General features: G+C 39.4%; 1 protein-coding gene across 2 annotated transcripts in view; it reads left to right on the top strand.

The window, feature by feature from the left end:
• The window catches only part of CNTNAP5 (contactin associated protein family member 5), a 267969-nt gene that overhangs the window by 138169 nt on the left and 107103 nt on the right, over nucleotides 1-22697 (top strand). For both annotated transcript variants that reach the window (XM_064718412.1, XM_064718411.1), the window contains exons 9-11: nucleotides 6348-6612; nucleotides 8947-9096; nucleotides 10211-10382. In XM_064718412.1, the coding sequence (XP_064574482.1) occupies nucleotides 6348-6612; nucleotides 8947-9096; nucleotides 10211-10382 (587 nt within the window). The remainder of the gene's footprint in view (nucleotides 1-6347; nucleotides 6613-8946; nucleotides 9097-10210; nucleotides 10383-22697) is intronic.

Here is a 22697-nt window from a genome sequence, read left to right as displayed (position 1 = left end):
CCACCCTACTTACTCACTGAAATTGAGAAAAACACAATCTCCCTTTCTCTTCCATTACCTCTGGCTAATAGAAATTGGAGTTGCATTTTTGTTTAGCAGAGCAAACCCTGTGCTGGCACCAGAGTGCAGGGTACTGTAAGGCAGAAGTTGTCAGCTCTCAGATATGCTTGGATTTCTACGCTGGCCTGCCATGCTGAATGTGAGAGTGACAGCTCAGCACAGCGAGGGATGTGGTGACATGTAAATGTATCACTGCAGTGCCTTGGGGAAATAACCAATTGCCAGCATCAAAGAGCAAGGAAAGATACCTAGTGACAGGAGAATGTAAACTAATAATTCATTCTCTTTATAGAGAATCCAAACATGCTATTTTATTAAGCTGATTTGAGATACCTTCATCCTGAGAAGAATTTACTTGTCTCCTTCTACCAAAGTGCTCTGGCAAGTGCTGATCTACCAGTGAACATCAGGCTGGTGATTTGTGAGGGCCCCTCCTAGGGTTTGGAGAATCACAAGTTAGATTATTTTTCCTATTTTTGTTGCTCCAAAGAATAGGCCAATTGGGCAATCCTAAAAAAAAAAAAAAAAAAAATTACTTAATTATTTAATGGAAGTGTTGGGTCACACAATTAAAGGGAGAACGGAATTTGTTATTTTTTAGATAAGGCAGATTCTAGAAATATATGATTCTTTTAAAAATAGGATTTTATATTTTCTTCTATCTTTCTTTGTGGTCTCTGGGTCTTCAGAGGACTCTCCTTTGCATTCTACCTGCAATGTGGAATAGCAAGGAAGTCTATATAAATAGCATTCACTCTAAGGTCCTATTTTATTGTTCCTGAAGGGTATAACAGGATTATTTTGAAAGAAATTAAGTGTGTCACCTCAATTGAGGTCTTGAAATAAAGTCTATTTAAATAACATCTTTCCCATTGATTTCAGTTGGCTTTGTCCACAATTCTAAAGAGTTTCAGCGTGCAAATGTATAATCCAGCACATAGCTGCATTAATAAACTCTCCTTGATATAAAAGTTTCTTTGTGTTAGGATTTTGATAGTTGTGATGGCAACAAATGAAGCAAGTATTTGGGGGAGAGAGACCATATTTTTTAATAATTCTGGATGACATGCAGAAAAAAATGACATGTTTCTGAGCAAACAAGGCTTTTTTGAGAGTCATCAGACTTCAGCAAATTACAGGTTAGAAACAATTGTTCAGGGTTTCATTTATTACATTATCTGGCTAGTCAAATTGAATGAATAGGGCAGTTAGTGCCTGCTGAGCAGAGGAGGATGTTTCAAGGTGGGAGGTGATAAGGCTGTTAGTCCCTGTAGGAGAGGAAGAGAGATCGCTAATTATTGTCATAGGAGCTAGCAGGGGATAAGGAAAATGGGAGAAAATGTAATTTTCTGCAAAGCCAAGGCTTTAGTATATATTTTAATGTCTTATTCCAATTGGTAAGGCCTTAGGAACTCTTTGGCACTTGGCATAACAGAAGCTGAGCCCATCACAGTCAGGAGCCTGGATTGTGTGCAGTTCACCCCAACCATTTAAGCTGGTGTTGTGCTATGATACACAGATAATTGGGATTTAAAAGAGGAAAATCTATTAAAGGAAACTAGTACATAAAAAAAAGGAAAATGCTAATAGGAATTGCTTTCCATACACTTTTCTATTTTAAGGTAGATGTGGTTCTGTTTTCATAGTAATAATGAAGGAAAAAAATCTCATTGCTGCTGTGTTTTGTTCTAGGCAATAAAAACTAATAAGCTGTAGATCACTTTACCTTGAAGTGGAGCAAAAATTGGACTTGGACTGTAATAATTGGCCAGTTTGATCTAACACATCTATCTTATTCACTTCTAGCAAGGTGAATTTGAGAGGCTGGCTTCATTCCTACTTGTTGCTTAGAGTGAATATTCTCCCTCACCAGGAGTTTGGGTGTGGGTGAGATCTTGGGAGGAGATGCAGCTGATCCAAACTGACCAAAGGGATATTCCACACTAAGTGAGTCTGCTCAGCAATAAAAGCCAAGAGAGAAAGGAAGGCATTCATTATTGCAGAGCAACTTCTACACATGCTGAAACCCTGCTTCCTAGGAAGCAGCTGGGCATCATCTGCTCATGGAAAGTAAAAATTAAGTCTTTTGTTTTCCTTTGCTTCTGTGTGCAGCCTTTGGTTTATTGAACTGCCTTTCTCTTGACACAAGAGGGTTTTCTTCCTAGCATCCAGACAAAGTCAATACACCATAGAGAGAAAATATTAAGTGGTCGTTATTTTCTGTGTATGTGTGTTTCCTTCTGTGGTCTTTTCCCCCTTTTCCTGTCTGAGAAAAACAATGTAGAATGTTTCCAAAATATTTCTGTATTTGCTCTCATCTTTTGTCAGCATCTCCTAACTATTGCACCATGTAATGAAACACTTATGTACAGTTACTATGGGCATAAAAATGCTAAAATCCTTTGTTCTGCTTCTGGCCAGTAACACACTCAGTTTAGGAGTCTGAGATAAAGAACATCCAGAAAGGTCCAGCCAAGAATCTAATCCCTTTTTCTCTCATGTTGTCACAATGTTTCAGTTTCTTCTAAGCCTTCTCTATTTTTTGTTAAAAGTTACTTTCTCTCCATTTGGAATATTATTTTAATGTAAACAACTTAAATCAATGTGATAAACAATTAACATTTTATTGGAATTCATGGTACCTGCAGTAAGTGGAGATAGGGCAGTTCTCTATCACAAGATTGATTATCACAGGTCCATATTAGTTTCAATGTAACTTGTATCAGGAAAGCTTTCAGATTTCCATATTAAATTGTTTTTCAGAGAAACAGAAACCCATTTCAGTACAGGAACTTTAGATCCCCTGCCCTTGGGATGGACTGGTTGTTCATTCAGTGGACCCATCCTAACTGAAGGAACACTGTGCACCTTGGTGCTCCCATATCCTGTTTGAAGACAGTTTGCAGCAGTATTTCAGAAGGCTGGAGCTGGTATCTCACTTTGATTTGCTTTTCATGGAGTGTTCAGCATGGTCTTGAGAAGTACATGAAATATGTGGATCTCCTGACATTTGTTCTGCTAGAGAGAATTAATTTAAAAACAGGACTTGAAGGAACCTCCCTCATTCTCAAAATCCAGTTTCTCAGAATTGAGGTCCAATTTTTCATCTTATCCTTTTAAAACTGCATCAAAGGTCACCTTTTTCTTCTGTTGCTCTCCCTGTAAATTCATCTGCAAGCTCAGTCCCTTTACAGCTAGAAGTAGTCCTGCAATTTCCCAGCTGGAGATATTCTTGCCAGGTTACCACATTTGTATCTCAGCCAGGCCTGGGATCTTAGTCCCTTTACCTGTCACATGAAATCATCCTTTCTAATCCTCTGCAGAAAGCAAGATACCCTTTTTATTGGATAGTATCCACAGAGTGATTAATGAGGAAAGTTTAAGTGCCCATTTGATGCTCTAACCTGCAGGTAGAATGAGAGCTCAGAAATACTCATTTATTGTTCTTTCTTTTCAAGCTGTGATCTTGGCCTGGATCCTCTGGTAGGCTAAGTGCTGAGAATTGCAGTGCAGCTGTCAGTTTGAATAATTTCCCAAGTGCATATTATTTTTTATTAGTATTCTATGAGAGCAAGGAGGATGTATAAGGAATTGTTACCAATTGCCCTGACTGTGGTGTTGTCTTCTCTTTTCATTGAACAGTACATAATACTACATGAAGAAGGGCCAGAAATGACTGAAATGGTTCATTGAAGTTATACAGGTTTTATTGAAGTCCCACGGAAGTCACTGGAAAGTTTCCAGTCAGTTTTGGATGAAGCTTATGGCTCAGAGGATCTTCTATGTAATCCACTTTTATCCTCATCACTTAGCAACTGTGTTCTTCCATTCTCTTTTAATAGGAGAGGCTCTGGTTCTTCTTTAAAATGCTGTAACATGCTGCTGCTTGTTCATTCAACATCTCACTTGAACAAGAACCACCTCTAAAGCTGTACCCTGCCTGCAGAAATCTGGGCTGCTTCTACTCTTTTCTTAAGACAGCTGTCATGGCAGCCAGTGAAAAAATTGCAAGTATCTTGATTGCATTTTTAGGCTCAGAAGTTTTCTCTTGTAAGAACAATAAGAACTATTTTGTTAAGATTTCACTGCTTGTTAGAGGAGTCGTTAATCAGTCTGGAGATGGACTCAATGGAATTCTCAAATGCCACATGATAGCTAAAGTTTCCAGCAGCTGGGTAGAGCTGAGCGTCTCCTTTATTTTCTCTAGGGATTAGACCATTCTTATCCCATTTCCTAGCCAATGAGCTTTTACTTTTCAGTTAAATTGGGTTCAATTATAAAATCAAGTGTCTTCCAGAAATCTGGCATATACCCTGGAGAGTTCCAGAACTGCTGCCAATTAATGCAAAATGCTCATGATCAGATGAAGGTTTAGAGGGAGCTGTTTACTTTTCTGACTTAGACCTGCTGGAATAATTTGATTGAAAATAACACTCACAGCAAATTTAACAATTTTTTTAAAGGGAACCCATCCACTTCAAGGTAACAGTTGTGTATGTCTTTTTTTCAGGTTTTCATGTTACTGTCTCTAGGGAGGTAGACAGGTTGGTCAGTGTAAGGATGTCAACAATTGTTGGTGTGTATTAACTTCATCATCTGGCTTTGCTCTGGAATGCTGCTTTCTATCCCTCCTAAATTAATCAGTTGAATTGATGTAAGTTCTTGGGGTGTCAGTTGTTTTACTCAACTTTTCTTTTTTTTTTTCCTTTTATTTTTTACAAATCCTGGCTGGTTTTTAGTCCTGACTGCAATTACTTATGGCCCCTTACGTCATGGAAGTCCCAATTTTTGAATAAGAATAACAAAATTACCTCCTGAAAAGAAGCCCCCAAAAGACAAACACACCTCTTGTCTGTCTTTCAAAAGCACCTTTAATCCCATTTACACAGAATATTGCAGCACCACTTTTGTGCATTTCCAGCTCTCTGTTCTTATGGTGTATGGAACGACACCTGCTCTGCTTCAGTTTAGACAATGGAGAGGCTAAAGTTGAAGTCAGACTTCAGAGCTTGAAGGGGAAGGCAAGGGAAGAGATGTGCAGCTCCTGTCCATATGTCCCAGCATTGGCATGGCAGTCAGAACTCTTTGCTGATCTTGTCTCAGAACAGGAGTTCTGGCCTGAGTTTTGATTAAAACTGAGGTAGAAATGTAAAAATAGCAGGAAAAAAAAAAAGTTTGTGCCATCTCTTCATGCAACAAATCCCAGCTGGTAGTAGAAACCTTTTAAAGGCTGAGACCAAATTTCCATCCTACTTCCCACCTGACTAATGTTCAGTGGAGTTCAGATAAGCTTTGGATTATATCTCAAAACACATTATAATATATATACCCATGGATTCCTTTGTCCAAATCTGGTTGGTAGCATTCTGAATGTAAAGGTGCTATGCAGATAGCTCCATACAGATAAGTATCTATCAAGGATTGTTTCATCCAGTGATAACTTTGTCTATTTCTGGCACCTTATTTCCTGTTTAAAAAATAAAGATTGGAAAGACATTTGAAAGTGATAGGGAGCAGTTTCATCATCTGTCTGAGATTGCAGGCAGGAATTCCCCAAGCACTGTGCAACTTCCCGCACATCCATCAAGTGCTGTTCGTTATAATTATCCAGTTAGAGTGAGGTACAGCTCTGATGAGAAGTGTTATCATGGAGAAAGCCTTACACTCCAATGTTTTTATCAGATTACAGCTGGTATTTTACAAAGCAGCCATGTTCAAAGCAGCTGGCTGCAACAATTTTCCCCTGGAGTGGCTTTGAAAGATGTGGCTCCTTAAGTGCATCCTGGCTTTATATATGGTTAAGGTTTTATACCATGGCCTGATTAACCTGGTGGGGTAATCTACAGTGGCTGAGCAAACTGATGGAGTAATTTCTTCCATCAGCTCCAGTGATAAAAGCTAGTGCAGATTCTGTGGACTGCTTTGAGTAAATGTGCTTCTCTTCTGGGCATATTGCAAATTGATTTAAGGGGTGTATGATTGAGATAATCAACTAAGGTGTGGCATTGATAAGGACATTTGGTTACATTTAGATTCTTCTAAGAAGTAAGGTTTTGATTTTTGATCTTCAGCATTTGGGATAAAAGTAAAATTTTGAAGTTAGGTATGTTTTCCCAACATGGAAAGATACATTTCCTATTGATTTTCAAAGATATTTGTCTGAATAATAATACCTATTTCACCCTTGAGGGCGATTAGAAATCCAATGAGCTTATTTAACTGAAGATATTTTGGGATGACTGAAAAAAAGTCATGCTGATTATGTTTGATTTTTTTTTTTTTTGTAGGGCAATGTGACCTTTTCTTGCTCAGAACCGCAGATTGTTCCCATCACCTTTGTGAGCGCCAGTCGAAGCTACTTGCTGCTGCCAGGCACTGCTCAAATTGACGGCTTGTCAGTCAGCTTCCAGTTCCGAACGTGGAATAAAGATGGCTTGCTTCTGTTCACCGAGCTGTCTGAAAACTCAGGACGTCTCTTGCTTTACCTCCATGGTGGGAGATTGATGCTACTTATTCAAAAGGAGACTGAGAACCCAGTGGAAATCTCTGAAGGTGTTTATTTTTTGTTTACTTTCACTTGTCTGCTTCTAAAACACAAAGGTTCGGCTCCATGGGATGAAAGGATCAAGCAATAAGGAAACACACAATCTTTCTTTCTCTTTTAAATTTTCTCTTGCTTTCCAGTGGTAAAGCTGCTCTGTACAGCTTGATCTAAGCTTGGAAAATTGGCATCCTGAAATCTCCAGACTCAATCTCACTGACAGTTAGCTGAGCCTCTATGTTCTTAAGCAGTCACACTCAATTTTCTTCAGTCAGGTCGCATGAAGCCCTTCCTGTTCCCATCTTCAGACTGTGCTGAAATCAGCTGAGGGCCAGCTCAGCCATGGCATCTTTCCCCAACAGAAGTTAAGGCAGAAGTTAGGCTGAGCGCTAACTTTCTCTTTCTTTCTCTGAATGTAGCTTTGGACTCTTTCTTTATGCTACATTCAGAAGAGTGGCTGACCATGGGCTTTCTCCCCTTAGACTCCCTGTTAGGCTTTCTTACGTTGCTTTGTGTAATGAAGCTGGTGGGATGCAAGAGGGTAAAATAGGACTGCCTCTCTGATGTAAAATTTGAGGGAATAATAACAATAATAACAATAATAACAATATTAGTAATATATTTTCTAAAAGAGCAGATGTTTAAAAACATGTAATATTAAAATATTCCCTGTACAGACTAAAAGAGGGCAGATGTATCTATTAAAAGAAGCAGAGATAAAAAACTGACAGAGTTGTCAAAGCAGAGCTGTTCTGTATGCATGTGTCATTCCCCTTCATGATGGAAAATGAGGCAGCCCTGCATCTATCCTTACTCATGCAGATTGATACAGCCATAGCTTGCTGCAATTGAACACTGAAAACTGAGATTCCAGCCTTTATTGCAGTCCTAATGAAATTGTTGACAAAGCTGAGACAATGTCAATATTTGGTTGGATGCATTTGTTTTTATGTAGTTCTGAAATAATGAACCTGAGTCCAGCCTATCCAAACATGCTAAACTGCCTACTTGTATATGGGAAATGTGCAGGAGGTGCTTGTGCCCTGTTCTGCAGATGTCAGGTACTCACAATAAACTCATGCTTGCTCAAGAATGGACCAGTTTTTCCCCCAAATGGGATCTGTTTCCTCTTGTAATTATTTCAAACCGTAACAACATATTTCATTTCAAACTGCACTTCTAGTTTAAAATCCATTTTTTTTGCTGGAAAACCACCCTCTAATTCTATGGTAATTGTGCATGTGTTAACTGCCATTGCTGAGTAAATTTCATTTTGAAATTTGTGATAAAATGGCTTTACACACACCTAACACCCACTATTTTTTTTTATTTTGTTTTGAACTGTTCTCACACATCTTTGTGTTCCTAAGTGCTTGTTTGTTTTCTATGAAAGCAGCATTAACAAAAATATTCTGTAAGGGTGGGGAGTAAATACTAGTTGCCTGTGGCTGATCTCAGTGACTTCAGCCTGATGATAGCATATTTTGAACTGTAATGAGGTTGCTTTTGATCTGCACCTCTGTGTGTGGGTTCAGAAGCTTCCCCACTGATTCCCATGGCTGTCAGAATAGGGGATGTGGAGTTTCTTTGTAGCTCTGTGGTGATATTTCAAGAGCCACACAATGCAGCACTGATTTTCAGAATAAGGAAACAAGACAGGTAATTTCGCAGTTCACATGAGTGTCTGGAAGAGAAGGAGACTGCCCAGTATATCCCTCAGACTTCAGAGGTTCTTGGTCAGAGCAACAATCTCAGTTCTCAGAACATCCATGTAGAAATCCAACTTCTGTGCATCCATTAATAGTACCACGTGCTGCATTGGTGGTGGAGGGTTTTGAGAAACACAAATCCTACTGATACCTACTGGAGTCAGTCAGGTTTCAGGTTAGAGCCTGAGAGCAGACTATGAATGTCTCACTGAATCTAATCTTCTGCAACCTCACACATGTGCTTAGTACCAGAAGCTCAGTAGAGATCTCTGCACACTTTTGGATTTGTAAGCATTTACCAACAGACTGAAGATTGACATAAACACCCCCTAAAAGGTAACAGCTTGTTACCAAAAAGGTGAAGGATTGGGCCATCTTGATGAGTGCCTGCAGTAGTACAAGATTAGATTAAAATGTGAGATGACCTACTTAAATACTCTCCAAACTTCCCTTTTCCTGGGCCCTTTCTCCTATGCCAGCTTGTTTCCAGAGCTAATGAGTCCTTTTCAGCTACAGTTCTCCCCTTTTATAGCTCAGCTGCATATTTGTGGCCGCAAGTTGGAAGCAAGAGGAGATTTGAAGAGCACAGTTGTCTCCTGCATGTCTTTTTTTCACTTTGTCCATGTTTTTTGCCAGGCACTAATCTCCACGACGGGCTTTGGCATTCTGTTAACATCAATGCCAGAAGGCACCGCATTACCCTGACGCTGGACAGCGATGCTGCCACCGCCAGCCATGCAACCACTGTGTCCAGGATCTACTCTGGGAACAGCTACTATTTTGGAGGTGGGTTGTTGCAGGGAAGTTTTCATGATGCAGAGCCTCAGGTGCTCACCACAAAGTTCTCCCTAGGTGCACTGCTGGCAGCTAAGAGCAGAGGTAAGGAGTGATGCAATTGCAGTGCATTCAGCGCCATGGACAGATTGAGGGGTGTTGGTCAAGCCTGGCAGGGAGAGAGCAAACAGAACTGCAAGCAGAGCTGTAAAAGTGGACTACTGGTAGTGGTAGTCAGTGGGTACCTACATCTATCTGACAATATATGCAAAATCTCCAAACTATATTAACCATGAGTGGTTTTGGTTTGGTTTTGTTTTGTTTCTTTTTTTTTTTTTCCTGGTTAAAAGGCCTTAGAGTTATTAATGTTATCAGCATTCCTGTAGATACCATTGTTCTGATCAGGCTCAGTGACTTTTTGGAGCTTAGGTGACATGCAGCTCAAATCTTCAAAGGTATTTATGTGCAAAGCTCTTGTGGAAAGTGAAGAGAGGTTTAGCTCAATTTAGAAAATGGAAAAAAGTCTTGAAAAATATTGTCTTCTGCTTTTTGGAGCAGAGTGCAAACATTGATGTCATTAACTATCTTTTAATCTAATATACTTCTGTGTAGTGGTTACTGTAGTATGGTTCTGATCTTGATGAACCCTGTGGATACAGCACTAGGTGAGGGTGTACAGGAGGTTTGGATCTCAGAGCTGTCTGAATGCTGGGGAGGCTCAGATACAAATGGCTTTCTTGCTGCCCACAAGATTGCATCTGCACATTGCTTCAGCAGCAGAATTTAACCCATAATGATTTTACATTCTGTACAACTCTTTTAACAACTCATGTTTTAGTTGCTGTGGAGTTTAAAGAGATTAAAAAAAAATCACATTTTGATTTTGCTCAACGCAAGTATGTTTCACAAGGTAGAAACCTCATGTTGTGATACTTTCAGTGACTGGCTTCTCTCTTCCTTTTTTCTTTTTTCCCCTAACTAGAGGATTTATAACACAGGAGGTTGCATAGCAAAAGGAATAAAAACATTTGAAATAATAAGCCTCTGAGTTCTTGCATCAGGAAATCCCAGCAGAAATAGTTGAACATTCCAATATTCTTCTCTTCCTCTTCTCTTTTTCCCACAGGGTGCCCTGACAATTTCACCGATTCCCAGTGTTTAAATCCCATTACTGCTTTTCAAGGCTGTATGAGGCTCATCTTTATTGATAACCAGCCCAAGGACCTCATTTTAGTTCAGCAAGGCTCCCTGGGGAATTTCAGTGATTTACACATTGATCTGTGTGGCATCAAAGACAGGTAATTATTATTTCCTCTTTCTTGTATTTGTTCTTTTTTCATCCTAGTGGTTTATAAATACAGGTTGCATTAAGTGAAAATTCTGATCTGCCAACATTATAGATATTAGGCATAATAGAGCTACTAATAGAAAATACTGCAACAAAGATAGGAGGACTGGAGGGGAAATGGTTTCAATTACATGAGGCTCTCTTCACATTGACTTGTAGGAAATAGAGTATGCAAATTCAATCAAACTATAGATTGGTGAAAGGATTAAATTTTATGCATAAACAACATTTGATTACTTTGAAGTTCTAGAGGAAATGAAAGAGAAGGAAAAATTAGTTGATTCATCAGAACATGTCATACCCTTAATATATAAGCTGGTTCTGCTTAAATAAATCATCTGCAATTTTTCTTGTTAGCCATTACAGCACGTTCATGATGAGGATATGGTACATCTCGTGGGCAATACTGCCCATTCAGTGGGACAATATAATGATGGAATGTCTGCATCTGCCAGAGAAACATTTCAGTTTAAATAGTGATCCACATCCCTCCTAAAATGAAACCTGACAGGAACCCCAGATTTTCCCATAAAACACAGAGAGGAAATAAGAAACCAATTTTTTCTAAAGTATTTTGTAAATCTCTTTTGCTTCTTATGGATTTTTAGTGTCTAAATATTTCTGAATCATTTATGCAAATGTGTACTTTGAAGTTAGTATGTGGAATAGGAAGTTCTGTGATTTTTTTTTTTTTGTTTCTATTTTTGGTGGTTTTTGGGTTTTTTCAATCTACCTAATTTCTGAAAAGTAGAATTGAAACTGCTGGTAATTTCATGTGCTTCAAATAGTTAGGGGAGTAATAAGGGTATTTTGGAAATGCATTAGGACTGTAAGCATTTAATGTTTTTTTCAGACATGTTACTTAGATGAAGTTGATGTCTGATTTCCATTATTCCTTCCTGTAGGAGGGATCAGTCTGCTGGAGCTGCAGTCTTTTGACAAGTGGGCAAAATGTTTGTGATGCAAGACCTTTGTGCTCATCTTTGTATGTTCATTTTTGTTAATTTATATGGAGAAATTACTGACTTGGCTGATCAAATCTCTTTCCATATTTAATGATGGCTGAATTCAGGGGAATGTGAATTTCATACTTGATGTGCCTGAAATGGTAGATGGAATTCTACCACTCCAAGATAGAATGGAAAAAAATGCAGCTAATTTTACAAAAGGAAGCAAAATGTCATCTTTCCTAGGAACTGAGAGAGAAAATTTTTCCTGTTTTCTTGGAAAAACAGATTGTTTAAGATCGAGTGGAGCATTTAAAAGCACTTTGTGTGATTGTATGTTGAAACAAAAGAGAACTCTTCTGGTATGATGCAGAGGTGCTGTGGGACGTCTCCAGTGCCTTCACTGTCACCAAGTCTAGGCTAAGTGCAACTCGGTGGTACTACTGAAAATATCTTCCTTATGTTTAGTGTCCCAAGGATGACAAGCATTTGTCTGTGATCATATCATAAAATTATTTAGGGCAATGATTCAAACATAATAAGAGTGGGATTGTTTTACATAATGCCACCTTTCTTGTTAAATATATCAATCACACAGACAAGACAAAGTTTTGTGTGATGTAATGAAGGACCTGAGGGTGCTGACTGACAGAGGCTGGACCACCCAAAGGGTGCCCAAGTGGCCAGGAAATCCAATGGCATCCTGGCCCTGTGCTCTTCAACATCTTCATCAATGGACTTAGGGCTGGAAGGGATTCTGAGCAAGTTCACACATGATACAAAACTGGGAGGAGCTGTTGACCCCATCAAAGGCAGGAGGGCCCTGCAGAGAGCCTTGATAATGGAGAGGGCTGGGCAGTCACCAGTTCTGTGAAGTTCAACAAGGGGAGGGGTGCCCTCACCTGCCGTCCTGGGGACACCTTGGGCACCGCAATGTGAGAAAGATATTGAACTGTTAGAGAGCATCCATAGGGGGCAATGAAGATGGTGAAGGGCCTTGAAGGGAAGCTGTGTGAAGAGCAGCTGAGGGCACTCCTGTTCAGCCTGCAGAAACAGGGACTGTGGGGAGACCTCACTCAGTTACAACTCCTAGTGAGGGGAAGAGGAGGGGCCACCCTGATCTCTTCTCTGTGGTGGTGAGCTGAGGGAATGACCTGCAGTTACATCAGAGGAGGTTTAGGTTGGAAGTTAGGAAATAAATTCTTCACCCAGAGGGTTTTTGGACCCTGGAACAGGCTCCCCAGGGAAGTGGTCACAGCACCAAGCCTGACAGAACTCAGATTGACTGAATTCTTGAACCAGAAGATATTGCTGAGGGGAGGCAGCATAATGGTCTTAGGTGTTCAAAGGCTGCTGCAGCACTGAAGGGAACAATCATCCTTTCTGCCCAGGATGTATAGGAGAGCTGTGTGGCACAGACTGCCTGAGGTGACTGTCAAGTCTCTGTCACTGGGAGGCTTTAGGAAAAGATAGATGAGTCTGTGAGAAATAATGAACATGGGTGTGGGTGATCCTGCCCTGGGGTGTGAGCATGGACTGAGTGATCTTCAGGTTCCTTCCATCTCTGTTGCATTCGCTCAGGCTTTTCCTGCAGCTGGAGCAGCTGTGCCTTGTTCTTGCTTTGGGGGTTCTGAAATGTCAACAATAACAGTACATAAATGAAAAGAAAAAAAAAAAAACCAAAACAAAACACAAAAAAATCCCACCAAAATCATGGCAAAAATCTTTCAGGAATTCAGCTCATGAAGTCTCAGACCTGTGAGAAAGCTCATTTTAGTAGATGTATCTCTTAGACAATGTAAGCCAGTACTGCAGCTGTGAGTAGGGACTGTGTAGCCCAAAGTTATGTTCGCTTTTTTTTTTAATAACCTGATATATATAGATAGGTATGGATATATATGAAATGGCAGAGAAGGAGCAGCAGATCCTATTCATATATCATGATTTGCTCTTTTTGCTTCTAGAAAACACATGATTCATTTTTACAACTCAGAAGAAAGCTATGTGATTGCAGAATTTATTGCTCTGGGGTTTTTCTGGGATATCTTCTTTGCAAATTTCATGATGTCTAGAATAGTGGTTAAACTCCATTATGGTTAGTGGTATTCTTTTCTTTGATGAAAAGTAACCTGATTCCCTTTAACTTGTCCCTCTGTTTTCTTGAGATTCTCTGACTTCTTGGAGGTCCCTGTCTCTCTTTCAGATGTGGTGTAAATGAGGGTGAGAAGTTTAGAGAAGGCAGGGACTGAGGCACTGGAGAACTACAGAAGCATCTTCCCCCTAGTAAAATGAGATAACAGCTCTGTATGGATCCCTTCAGAACCCTCTGTTTTAGTTTGTAAAAGATGAAATGCAAATCCAGTTGGATGTATTCACTGACCTCCTCCTTGGCCTGACCAGCCCTTTGCAGAAGTGTGTCCTCTCTGGGCCACTCAGAGGAGATGCTGTGTGCAACTCTGACTGCACAGTCTGTAAGTCTGTCATTCAGCCCTCATGGCTGTTTCTAAAACTGACACTCTGCTCTTTGGTGTGCTACAAACTCTTCTCTGCAAGGAGAGATGAAATAGACTTGGACTCTTCAGCCTGGAGAAGAGAGAGCTGGGCAGGATTGTGTGATGAGGAGCAGCGTGAAGGAGGTGAATAATAAACAAGAATGTGCAGTTTCTCACAAGTTCAAATCTTACACAACATCAAATTGGATGTTGTTAGATGCTGTAGAGGTCAAATGTAAAGGGAAAAGGTAGTAAGGCGTTCATGAATTTATAAGCCACAGATGGCTGGAAGCTGGCAAAGGGTGCAGTGGGATGCTTTTGAACTTATTTCATCAGCATTTTTGCTGTGGCACTGTCAGAGTAAGGAAATTGAAGGAGAGGCACTGTTGATCTGAAGCAAGTCTGGAGGGAGGTGATAAACTTAGGACTAGGAAGTCCAAGTCCCTCACTGTTTCTAAAACATTGTTTTAATTGTATGCAGCTCTCTATACCTCTGTTGTTCAAAAACAAAATATATAGCATCATAGCTATGCTAATCTCAAAATACATTTGAATCTCAATGTGCATTTTGCTAAGTACTAGTACGTTCTGCACTGTGTTTTCTCTTCCTTTGTGTCAGTGCAAATAGTGGGTGTGTGGGTCTGTCTGTGTGTGGGCCAACAATGGAAGGCATAGCCTGGGGAAAATTCAGTCAGCCTCTCATTTAAAAATAAATGAAATGGGTAGGAAAACAAATATGCAGATGCTGAGAATTTGGCCACAGAGTTGAGAAGCTCTGGGATTTCCCATTCAGCAATTGACTCGAATGCCAGATTTTGTGACTAGAAATACTAGCTCCAGTCCTGAAGCTGAATTGGTTGTTTGCTGTGGTTGGCATCCTGTTCAGAGAATAGATGCAGGAATGTGGGCTCAAGAGATATTGCAGCTCAAGAGTTACCATGGTTATTAGGAAAATGTGCCAGAAAATCATTAAAGCTCAGTCCAGAAATGCAGTGGATTCCCAGTCCTTCATCACACAGCACAGATGCTCCCTTTGGGCTGAGCAGGGCTGGCTGCTCCTACCACAGATGGACCCCTTGGAATAGAGCAGCAAGGGCTGCAGTGTTGCCTGGAGCCTGAAGGCATGGCTTGATTAATCTCATGCACTTCTTGAATGCAGTGGGACAGACTGCTTTGCGGTTTTATAGTGTCAGAGAAGAAAATTCCATTTGCAGGAGTTCTTGCACTCTGCGTGCACACAAACAGGTGAGATTTGGTGTGGTTTCCCCTACCAAGTCCTGGAAAGTCTATAAGGAAAAGTGCTTAGGAGGTATTGAAGTTGGGGTAACTTGTGCTGAAGAGCTGTTGTGAATAGACAAGTGGTTTCGTTTTCCTCTGAATTGGCTCCTTATATGGAAATAGTCTCTTTTGCCCCTCAAGGTGGTGCTGGTCAAATGTTTGCATTCATCAGGCTTTTGAAGCAAATCCTCTTGGAACACACCCATAATGCTGACATTGGTTCCATTCATGTTTTTAACTCCTCATCCCCCATCACAAAGGATGAGGTATTTTTGTTGCCCGTGACAGAGAAAACTCTTTTAAGAAGTCTGAAATTTCATAATTCTGTCAATCATGCCAGAACTGAAATCCCTTGAAGTTATGGACTTTTTGGTGACAGTTTCCCTGGACAGAGGTGAGGCTGAAGCAGATGGAGAAGCATGGAGTTGTATGCCCATTATTTTATTGTCATAAATTCTATACATGATTTGCACTTGAATACATTAGACTGGGTTGTCTTCGGATGAGGAAAGCCTGTTATGTGTTAAGACTGTCATTATCCATAAAGGAACTCTGAGGGTAGCCAGATCCTGCTTTTCTTTAGGCTCAGGTTCACAAGTTTGCATAGATAATGGATGTGTTGCTCTCCCTGCCTGCAGCTGCTGAGGTACTTTAATCTGATTGCTGCAGCTCATGTTGATTTTGCGCTGATGAAGCTCTGCCTGGGTTGTCCTATTTTTACTTGGCTGGCACCTTGCCCTTGCTGTAGCAAATACTGACAGTACTTGTCAAGGACAACACCAGGGACTTCACTTCCCTTAAGTGACCTGGGGGAGAGAGGGAGGGAAAAAATGTTCCTGTTGAATTCACCTTAGCAGATGGACGGATGGCACATCTTGCAGGACATCCTGGGAATTCCGGTGATGTGCCACGAGGAGCACAAACCTGACTTCAGATATTTTCTTCTGAATCCTGGCAGGGTCCCATCTCTGTGGCATCAGCAAGCAGACACAGGCACACTGATGTTACTGTCCTCATTAAAGCAAGATTCATCTACATATTCCAATTCTCCCAGCAAATCCAAATGGAGAGAGGGACATGTGGTAACCATAATAATCACTGTGATGAGATTGGCATTTATACTTTTACCTCGTTAGGGAGAAATATATGGAGTTGATTCATGAGTTGGCTTCCCTCAACTGCTTCGTTGTGAAGCGCAAATATTGTGCTTAGTCCCTATTCTTTTAACCATACCCATGTTTTATCTGTGAAAATTCTTCATAGTATTTTCTAAATAAATTAGCTTAAAGTGTTCTTTTTCCTTGCTAAATAGAGCTGACTTTTTAAAACCTTCTTTATGCCTATTTCCTTTGTAGATTCTATTATATTTTATTATCAATTTTTACTTCTAAGAAAGAATATTTTTTTTACTTTTTCTTCCTTTACTTTTAGTGCTGAATTTAACATTGCTTCTTGTGTTGTACTGTCAAAATGGGCCTTTGGGAAATTAATTACTGTTGCAGGTGAAGGGTGTTAGGATAAATCCGATAAAAGCATAGTGGTTTTTTATATTTCTTAACTCTCCTCTTAGATTTAATGTATGCCTTGCAGCAGAAGCCAAACTTCGTATGATCCTTTCGCCTCCTAGCTTGGCCGTGCAAGTGAAAAAATACTCTGGCTAATTATGGCCAATGAATTTTAATTTTTTTGTTAGAGTCCCAGGCTGGGATTAAAAAAAATCACAAGCATTTAGTATTGCATTAACCCCACATAAATATCTGCAGTGCATTGCAGAAAGAATAATTAAGAAAACCCCAGCCCCCAATTTGGCATCCATCCTTTTCATTCTCTATAATTTTTCCTATTTTCAGTATTTAGTGCCTTCTCTGCAGAAAGGACGATTATTTTATAGTGCATATTACTTTCTCTTTGCAGGAAATCCTCTTATGTTTTCCCTTCTTGCTTTTATAGCAATGAGTAGGATGTTTTTACATCACATTTCTTGAATTTGGATGATGATCAAAGCTGGAATGAGCTGAAGACATAAGAAGGGATGTTGTGTCCTTTTTCAAAATGTTTCTGATTTTGCATAAATCCCAAGTTTGGTTTGAGGTTTGCCCAACTATGTCTCCATCTTCAGCCAAAACAAAGTGTTCGGACAGCACACCTTCAGATGTTGAAATACCCAGATCTAGATTTTTTTCCTTTAAATGATGCAGGAGACATCTGGCTAGCTATAGGGATCTGATGGCCCAGATAAGTAATTCTTCTGATGATTTGTCTTACCTTAAATAGATGACTTCAGTCCTGTGAGTGAAAATTTTCCCTTTATCTTTTGTCTCCTTTGCCTGTTTTAGGATTCAGTGAACAAATAGCTCAGGGCTGCTGAAGCTTCATGTCTTCTTCTAATTTCTATATTAATTAAGGAAAATGGAAAAAAAGTTTTCAAAAAGTTTCCCTTTCTTGTGCTTGATACTTTGTAAAACACTTTGCTTTGTGCTTGTTCAGCAGACATTAGGATATTGTTAGAAATGTGTTTTTCTTTTTCATCATATTGCCCTTAGAGAAATTCTAAGTTTTTCTACTTCCTCTCTACTAAACCCAGAGCAGAATGGGGTTTGGGGAATGGAAAATGGGTGTGGAAATGGAATGGAGAAGGTATCTTAAATTCAAGCTATATTACATGGTGGGAAATGAAAAAGGGAAAAATGTTTCTTAATGACTTAATGCCTTGTAATGATCACTGTACAGTGAAGAAAATAGTATTAGAAATAGAGAAGGACATGATGTTCTGGGAGAGTTGAACAGTCTCCTGGGTGGTTCCCTAAAGTATGCACCTATATCACAAATTAGACGTGCTAAGTAATGGAACTAAATTACTGGAATTACACCCTTGTAGGTAGCATTTTGAAGTGTGATCTTGATCCTCTCAATACCACACAGGTTTTAAAATAGAAGGACAGGATGCAGAAGAGCAGAGCAAGATTTAAAAAATTCAAACCCACAGGCATCTAAAGCCTGGGTGTTGGAATTAAAATCCCTGTAATTCTGAGGAACATTCCCTCATCTCCTCATATCTATTCCAATGTTTAAAGCAGCTGAATAATACAGGTAATGGCAGAACTTCTCTCCAATAGCTTAAGGGCTGATTGACAATGAAGTGTAATAAAACCATGAAGCACAGTTTCCTGCTCTTGGACTGGGATGTGATCTTCACACTGTCAGATGCTCTTGCTCTGTGATAGACAAGAAAATATTTGTACAAAGCAAATTGTGGAAAAAAATAGTTACAGTGGAAAGTGCTGTCTCTGGGGGGGGGCAGTTTTCTAGGCTTTGTGTTTCTTTAATGAGAATGAAAAAGAAAGCTCAGATTATTTGGGTAATGCCATCAATTGGTTTTGCGTGCCCTTCCTTAGTTGTGTTTTCCCTGTCCTTGTTTCATGCATGCAATACCAGCTGCAGAAAATGACAATCCAGGCCCATGAAGTGTTCATTAGTCTGTATAAGTGCTGTGTTTCAGAGAGAAATAAAGACAGATGCTTCAGATTTGTCAGCATCATTCAGTAAATCCTGTTGAGGGTAGGTAAAAAAATGGTTTGAGAGGGGTGAACACCTTCCTGTAAGTGCAGTGACTTCTACATGTGGAAAGGTGCTGGAATTGGAGAAAGTTAACTTTGTCCCTGTGTCTGTAGGGACTTCTCACTAGGGTGGGAGAGGGGATTTGTCCTGAATGAGACCCTGTGGAGAAAAAATGCAGTTTGAAAGTAGGTAAGGGGCTAATTTATTAGCTTTTGTAATCTCACTTGAGTGTGGAATTGAGTTTGGGAGGAACCTGAATAGAGTTCTCTCCTGTTGCTCTTCTTTTAGAGTAAAAATTCATGGGATGTGCAATGCCATAGTAAATTAAAGGGCAGATATGGGGATGCAAGTAGAATATAATATCACATCTTTCTTTGTTTGTTTGATTTTTGCAGATGGCTTTTCTGCTTTTGCTTTGTAAAATGATGAATTCTAAATGGAACAGCTGTCTGTACAGGATGGTTTATTTGTTTCCCTTTTTTCTTTTTCAAATTTATTTATATAAAATCCTTTCTGCTGATGCTAAGCCAAACTGTCAGCACATTTACCTATATTAAAAATGTAGGTGTTCTTACAACAAAGCAATCAAACCTTAAAAAATGCCTTTTATCTAAGGCACAGATAACAGGCTTTTCCTTCACTAGTGCCAGTCCCAGCACAATCTCTTCCACAGTTCTGTGCTACTCTCATGCCTGAGGGCTGTTGGCATCAGTGTTTAGATCTTTTAAATGCTGGTCTCACAGTGGTGTGCAGGTGCAGGGTCTGAGAACCAAGGTGGCCAACAGTGCAAATAATAATATATTTAAAAAGTTCTTTCATCAAGTTTTGATGAAAGAATAAATGTGCCAAATCTCTCAATGAAGATAAACCTACCTTTGTTATAAACTATTTACTTTTTTTGATTTTTTGGGTTTTTTTTTTTGTTTTGTTGTTTTTTGTTGTTTTTTGCATCAATTCAGTAGGATAGACTTGCTGATTTCCATCATGGAAAAGAGGAATTGTCTGTTCCCATTATTCTTGTTCTCTTTGTACTCCATGTGTTCTTATAACATCATAAATTTAGGAAAGAAAACGTAGATGACTTAAAAACAAAAAATAAACAATGTCACAAGACTTTTTAGTAAGTTGTTGGCCAGTTTTCTAAAGTTGAAAGAGGAAAGAGAATTTGGAATGTGTGGTGATGGGGAGGAAATGTCTGCTGACAAAACCAGAGGTCTGAAGAGTGTTGATTCTTTTGCAGCCCGTTGTAATACTGCTTTTACACACTTTTTCTCTCTTCCTCTGGTTCTGGTAGCTCCTTTTTATTTCTTTGGTTAAGGACACCTAGCCCACTATTTCACCACAAAAGAAAATCCAGGGTGAAAAAAGAGTTGGATGTGCTTTTGCAATGTTTTTTCTGATGCTCTCAGTTCTTCATTAGTTTTCCCCTTGGTAAAGCCTTGAAGTTGTTACACATTGTCTGTCTGGTTGCATTGCTAAATTTCTCTTGGAAGTGTTTGTCTGGTCTCCCCTTGAAGCCATTTCTTGTATCAAAAATAACCTTTGGCAAGGAGTTTCCCAGATTTACAGCTCAGCACAGCAGGGCTGAAATCCATGTTGTTGCAATTGGCCTCAATGTATTGAGTTTAGTGGAAAGACACCATTTTACTAAAGCAAAATATAGTCTGTTACGGGAACAATGTGAGTTTCATCAGACTTATATACCCATTATATGAAGTCATCCATTTTAATGTTAAATTTTGTTAATTATAAATTAAATAGCTGCTGACTGTAAATAGGAAAACATGCTGAAATAAAATGAATTTGATACAATATTTAAGACAATGCTTTATTGATAGTCTTCCAAAATTTTGTGTGTTTTTTTGTTACAGCATTACTGAGTTTTAGGGACTCAGTGCTTGTCTAAAAACTATGTGTATATACAGTCTTGATATTTAGGGGATGTGCTCCTTTTTTCTTTCTCTCTGTGATGGTTCCCTTTCCTTCCTCTTTACTTGGGAGGAATTGAGTGTAGTGCTGAATGCACTGTGCTGACTATAACAGAATCTCAGAGGTGCTTATTGAAAGTACACTGGGTTTATTTCCAGTCAAGTGTAACATCAAATGTATAGAGCTCCTTCAGCCTTCCCACTCAAGTAATTTTGCCATTGTTATTTCTTCATCATTCCCATCAAAGGCCCGAATTTCTCCCCCCCTAATGTCTGTGCAGTTTGTCCTTTGATTTCAAAGGAAGCACACCCACGGTTTTGGAGGTGAATGTTTCATCCAAGGACAGGGAAGGCTTTTGTGCAGGCTCTGCATATTGCTCACTTAGGTGGCTAAGGTGTGCATTTTCCAGCTTGGCTCAATGAGGGAAAAATTTATTTGCTTCAGTTATTTTTTTTAAGTAATAATTTTTTCACTGGGATAGTGCAAACAGGACTGTGTGGTGTCATATAATTTCATATGACACCACACAGTGGTGTGGTGTCATATTCATATTATATGAATATATTTAATATATTCATATAATTCATTATTATATGAATAAATGGGGAAGATCAGAGTCCTTGGTCTGTCACAAGCTTTCTTAGGCAAATCCATAAATTTTCAAGTGTCTCATTTACATTGCTTGCAAAAATTGAGTTGAGCTGTTTATTAGTTTCAATTGCAAATAGGTCAGGGACTGCCTGATGCAAATTTTTGTCTATGAAATGTTCTGTGATACCACTGCATTTTTTGCTGAAAGTGTTTGTTTCTACTAGAATGCAAGCATTAATTTATATTTTAAATTACATGTGTTTAAATCCTTCAACATGATGTAGGACAGTTCACAAATGCAATAATCTGTGACTTATCCATGCCTTGATTAATTTTAATTGTAGCTATTTCTTAATTTTGAGTTCTCTCACAATTAAGATAAATTTTGCTTCTAATGAAGACACAACTGTTCAGCTAAAATGGGATTATGGTAATTATTAGAGTTGCAAAAAAATTTGTTTCATAAGCTCTTAGAAGGGTTAGTTATCTGACCAAAACCAAGATCAATGTAGTTGGTGTTAATTAAAGCAAATAGACTAAGGAATAAAAAAAGATTTAATTCTGAATTTATGAATATCATTAAAAGCTGACATGGTTAGTTTGACTTGCATTTTGTGCATTGTTGGGAGAAGAAAAAGTGTTTGCATTCATAAGACAAGTAGATATAAGAAATGACCTTCAACTTTGTAAAATCGTTAAAAGGAAACTGTTTCAAGGGAATAAATGTGGCTTAGCCTCTAATACAGGCCTTTGGCAAACCAGAAATGGTTAGTAATTAGCTCTACTGCATTGGGTTAATTAATAAAAGGTAGTTTAAACTAGGCAAAGATCATATTTGTCCATTACACTGATGATGTAAGTTATGCTAATAACAGCACTGTTCTTCTCATCTCTCCAAAGAGCTCCATTAACATCATATGTTTCTTCTCACCAGCCTCCCTGTGATGTGAATAGAACTGCTGCTGTACAGGTGGCATACAGGAATGTTTATCACTAAATAGCAAGTGCAATTAAAGGCAGTGTGCTGAGGGCAAGGGCAGGCACCTCCAAAGTACAAATGTGAGTAAATGTATTCCCACAGGTGAAATTCACATGTGCCACCACAGAGCTGTTGTAGCCCTGTGCTTTGCCTCTGGGATGGAGCTGCTGGTTCAGGCGGCTGGCAGGGTCTTGCAGGGCACAGAGGGTGCAGGGCACCCCACACAGTCCTGTTGGCGCCATCCCAGAGGGCTGCTCCTGCTCTCTGCAGCAGCAACCCATAGCTTTAAGTCTTATTTCAGTATTGCCAGACGTAGAGGTGAAGGCTGGGCTCTCGTTGTACCAGCAGGCTGCTGGACTGATAGATGATTGCCCATCATACCCTTATAAGAGAGAATCTCATCCCTTCTCACAATTCCTGCCTTACAAGTGTAGGGCAAACCCAGAGGTTTTGGCCTTTCCCTTTGTTTCATTTTTGTTTCAGAAACAAGA

Source organism: Zonotrichia leucophrys, chromosome 7 (assembly GCF_028769735.1).
Source record: "Zonotrichia leucophrys gambelii isolate GWCS_2022_RI chromosome 7, RI_Zleu_2.0, whole genome shotgun sequence".
Lineage (NCBI taxonomy): Eukaryota > Metazoa > Chordata > Aves > Passeriformes > Passerellidae > Zonotrichia > Zonotrichia leucophrys.
Note: the sequence above shows the minus strand (reverse complement) of the source record. Positions and strands in the feature narration are given on the sequence as shown.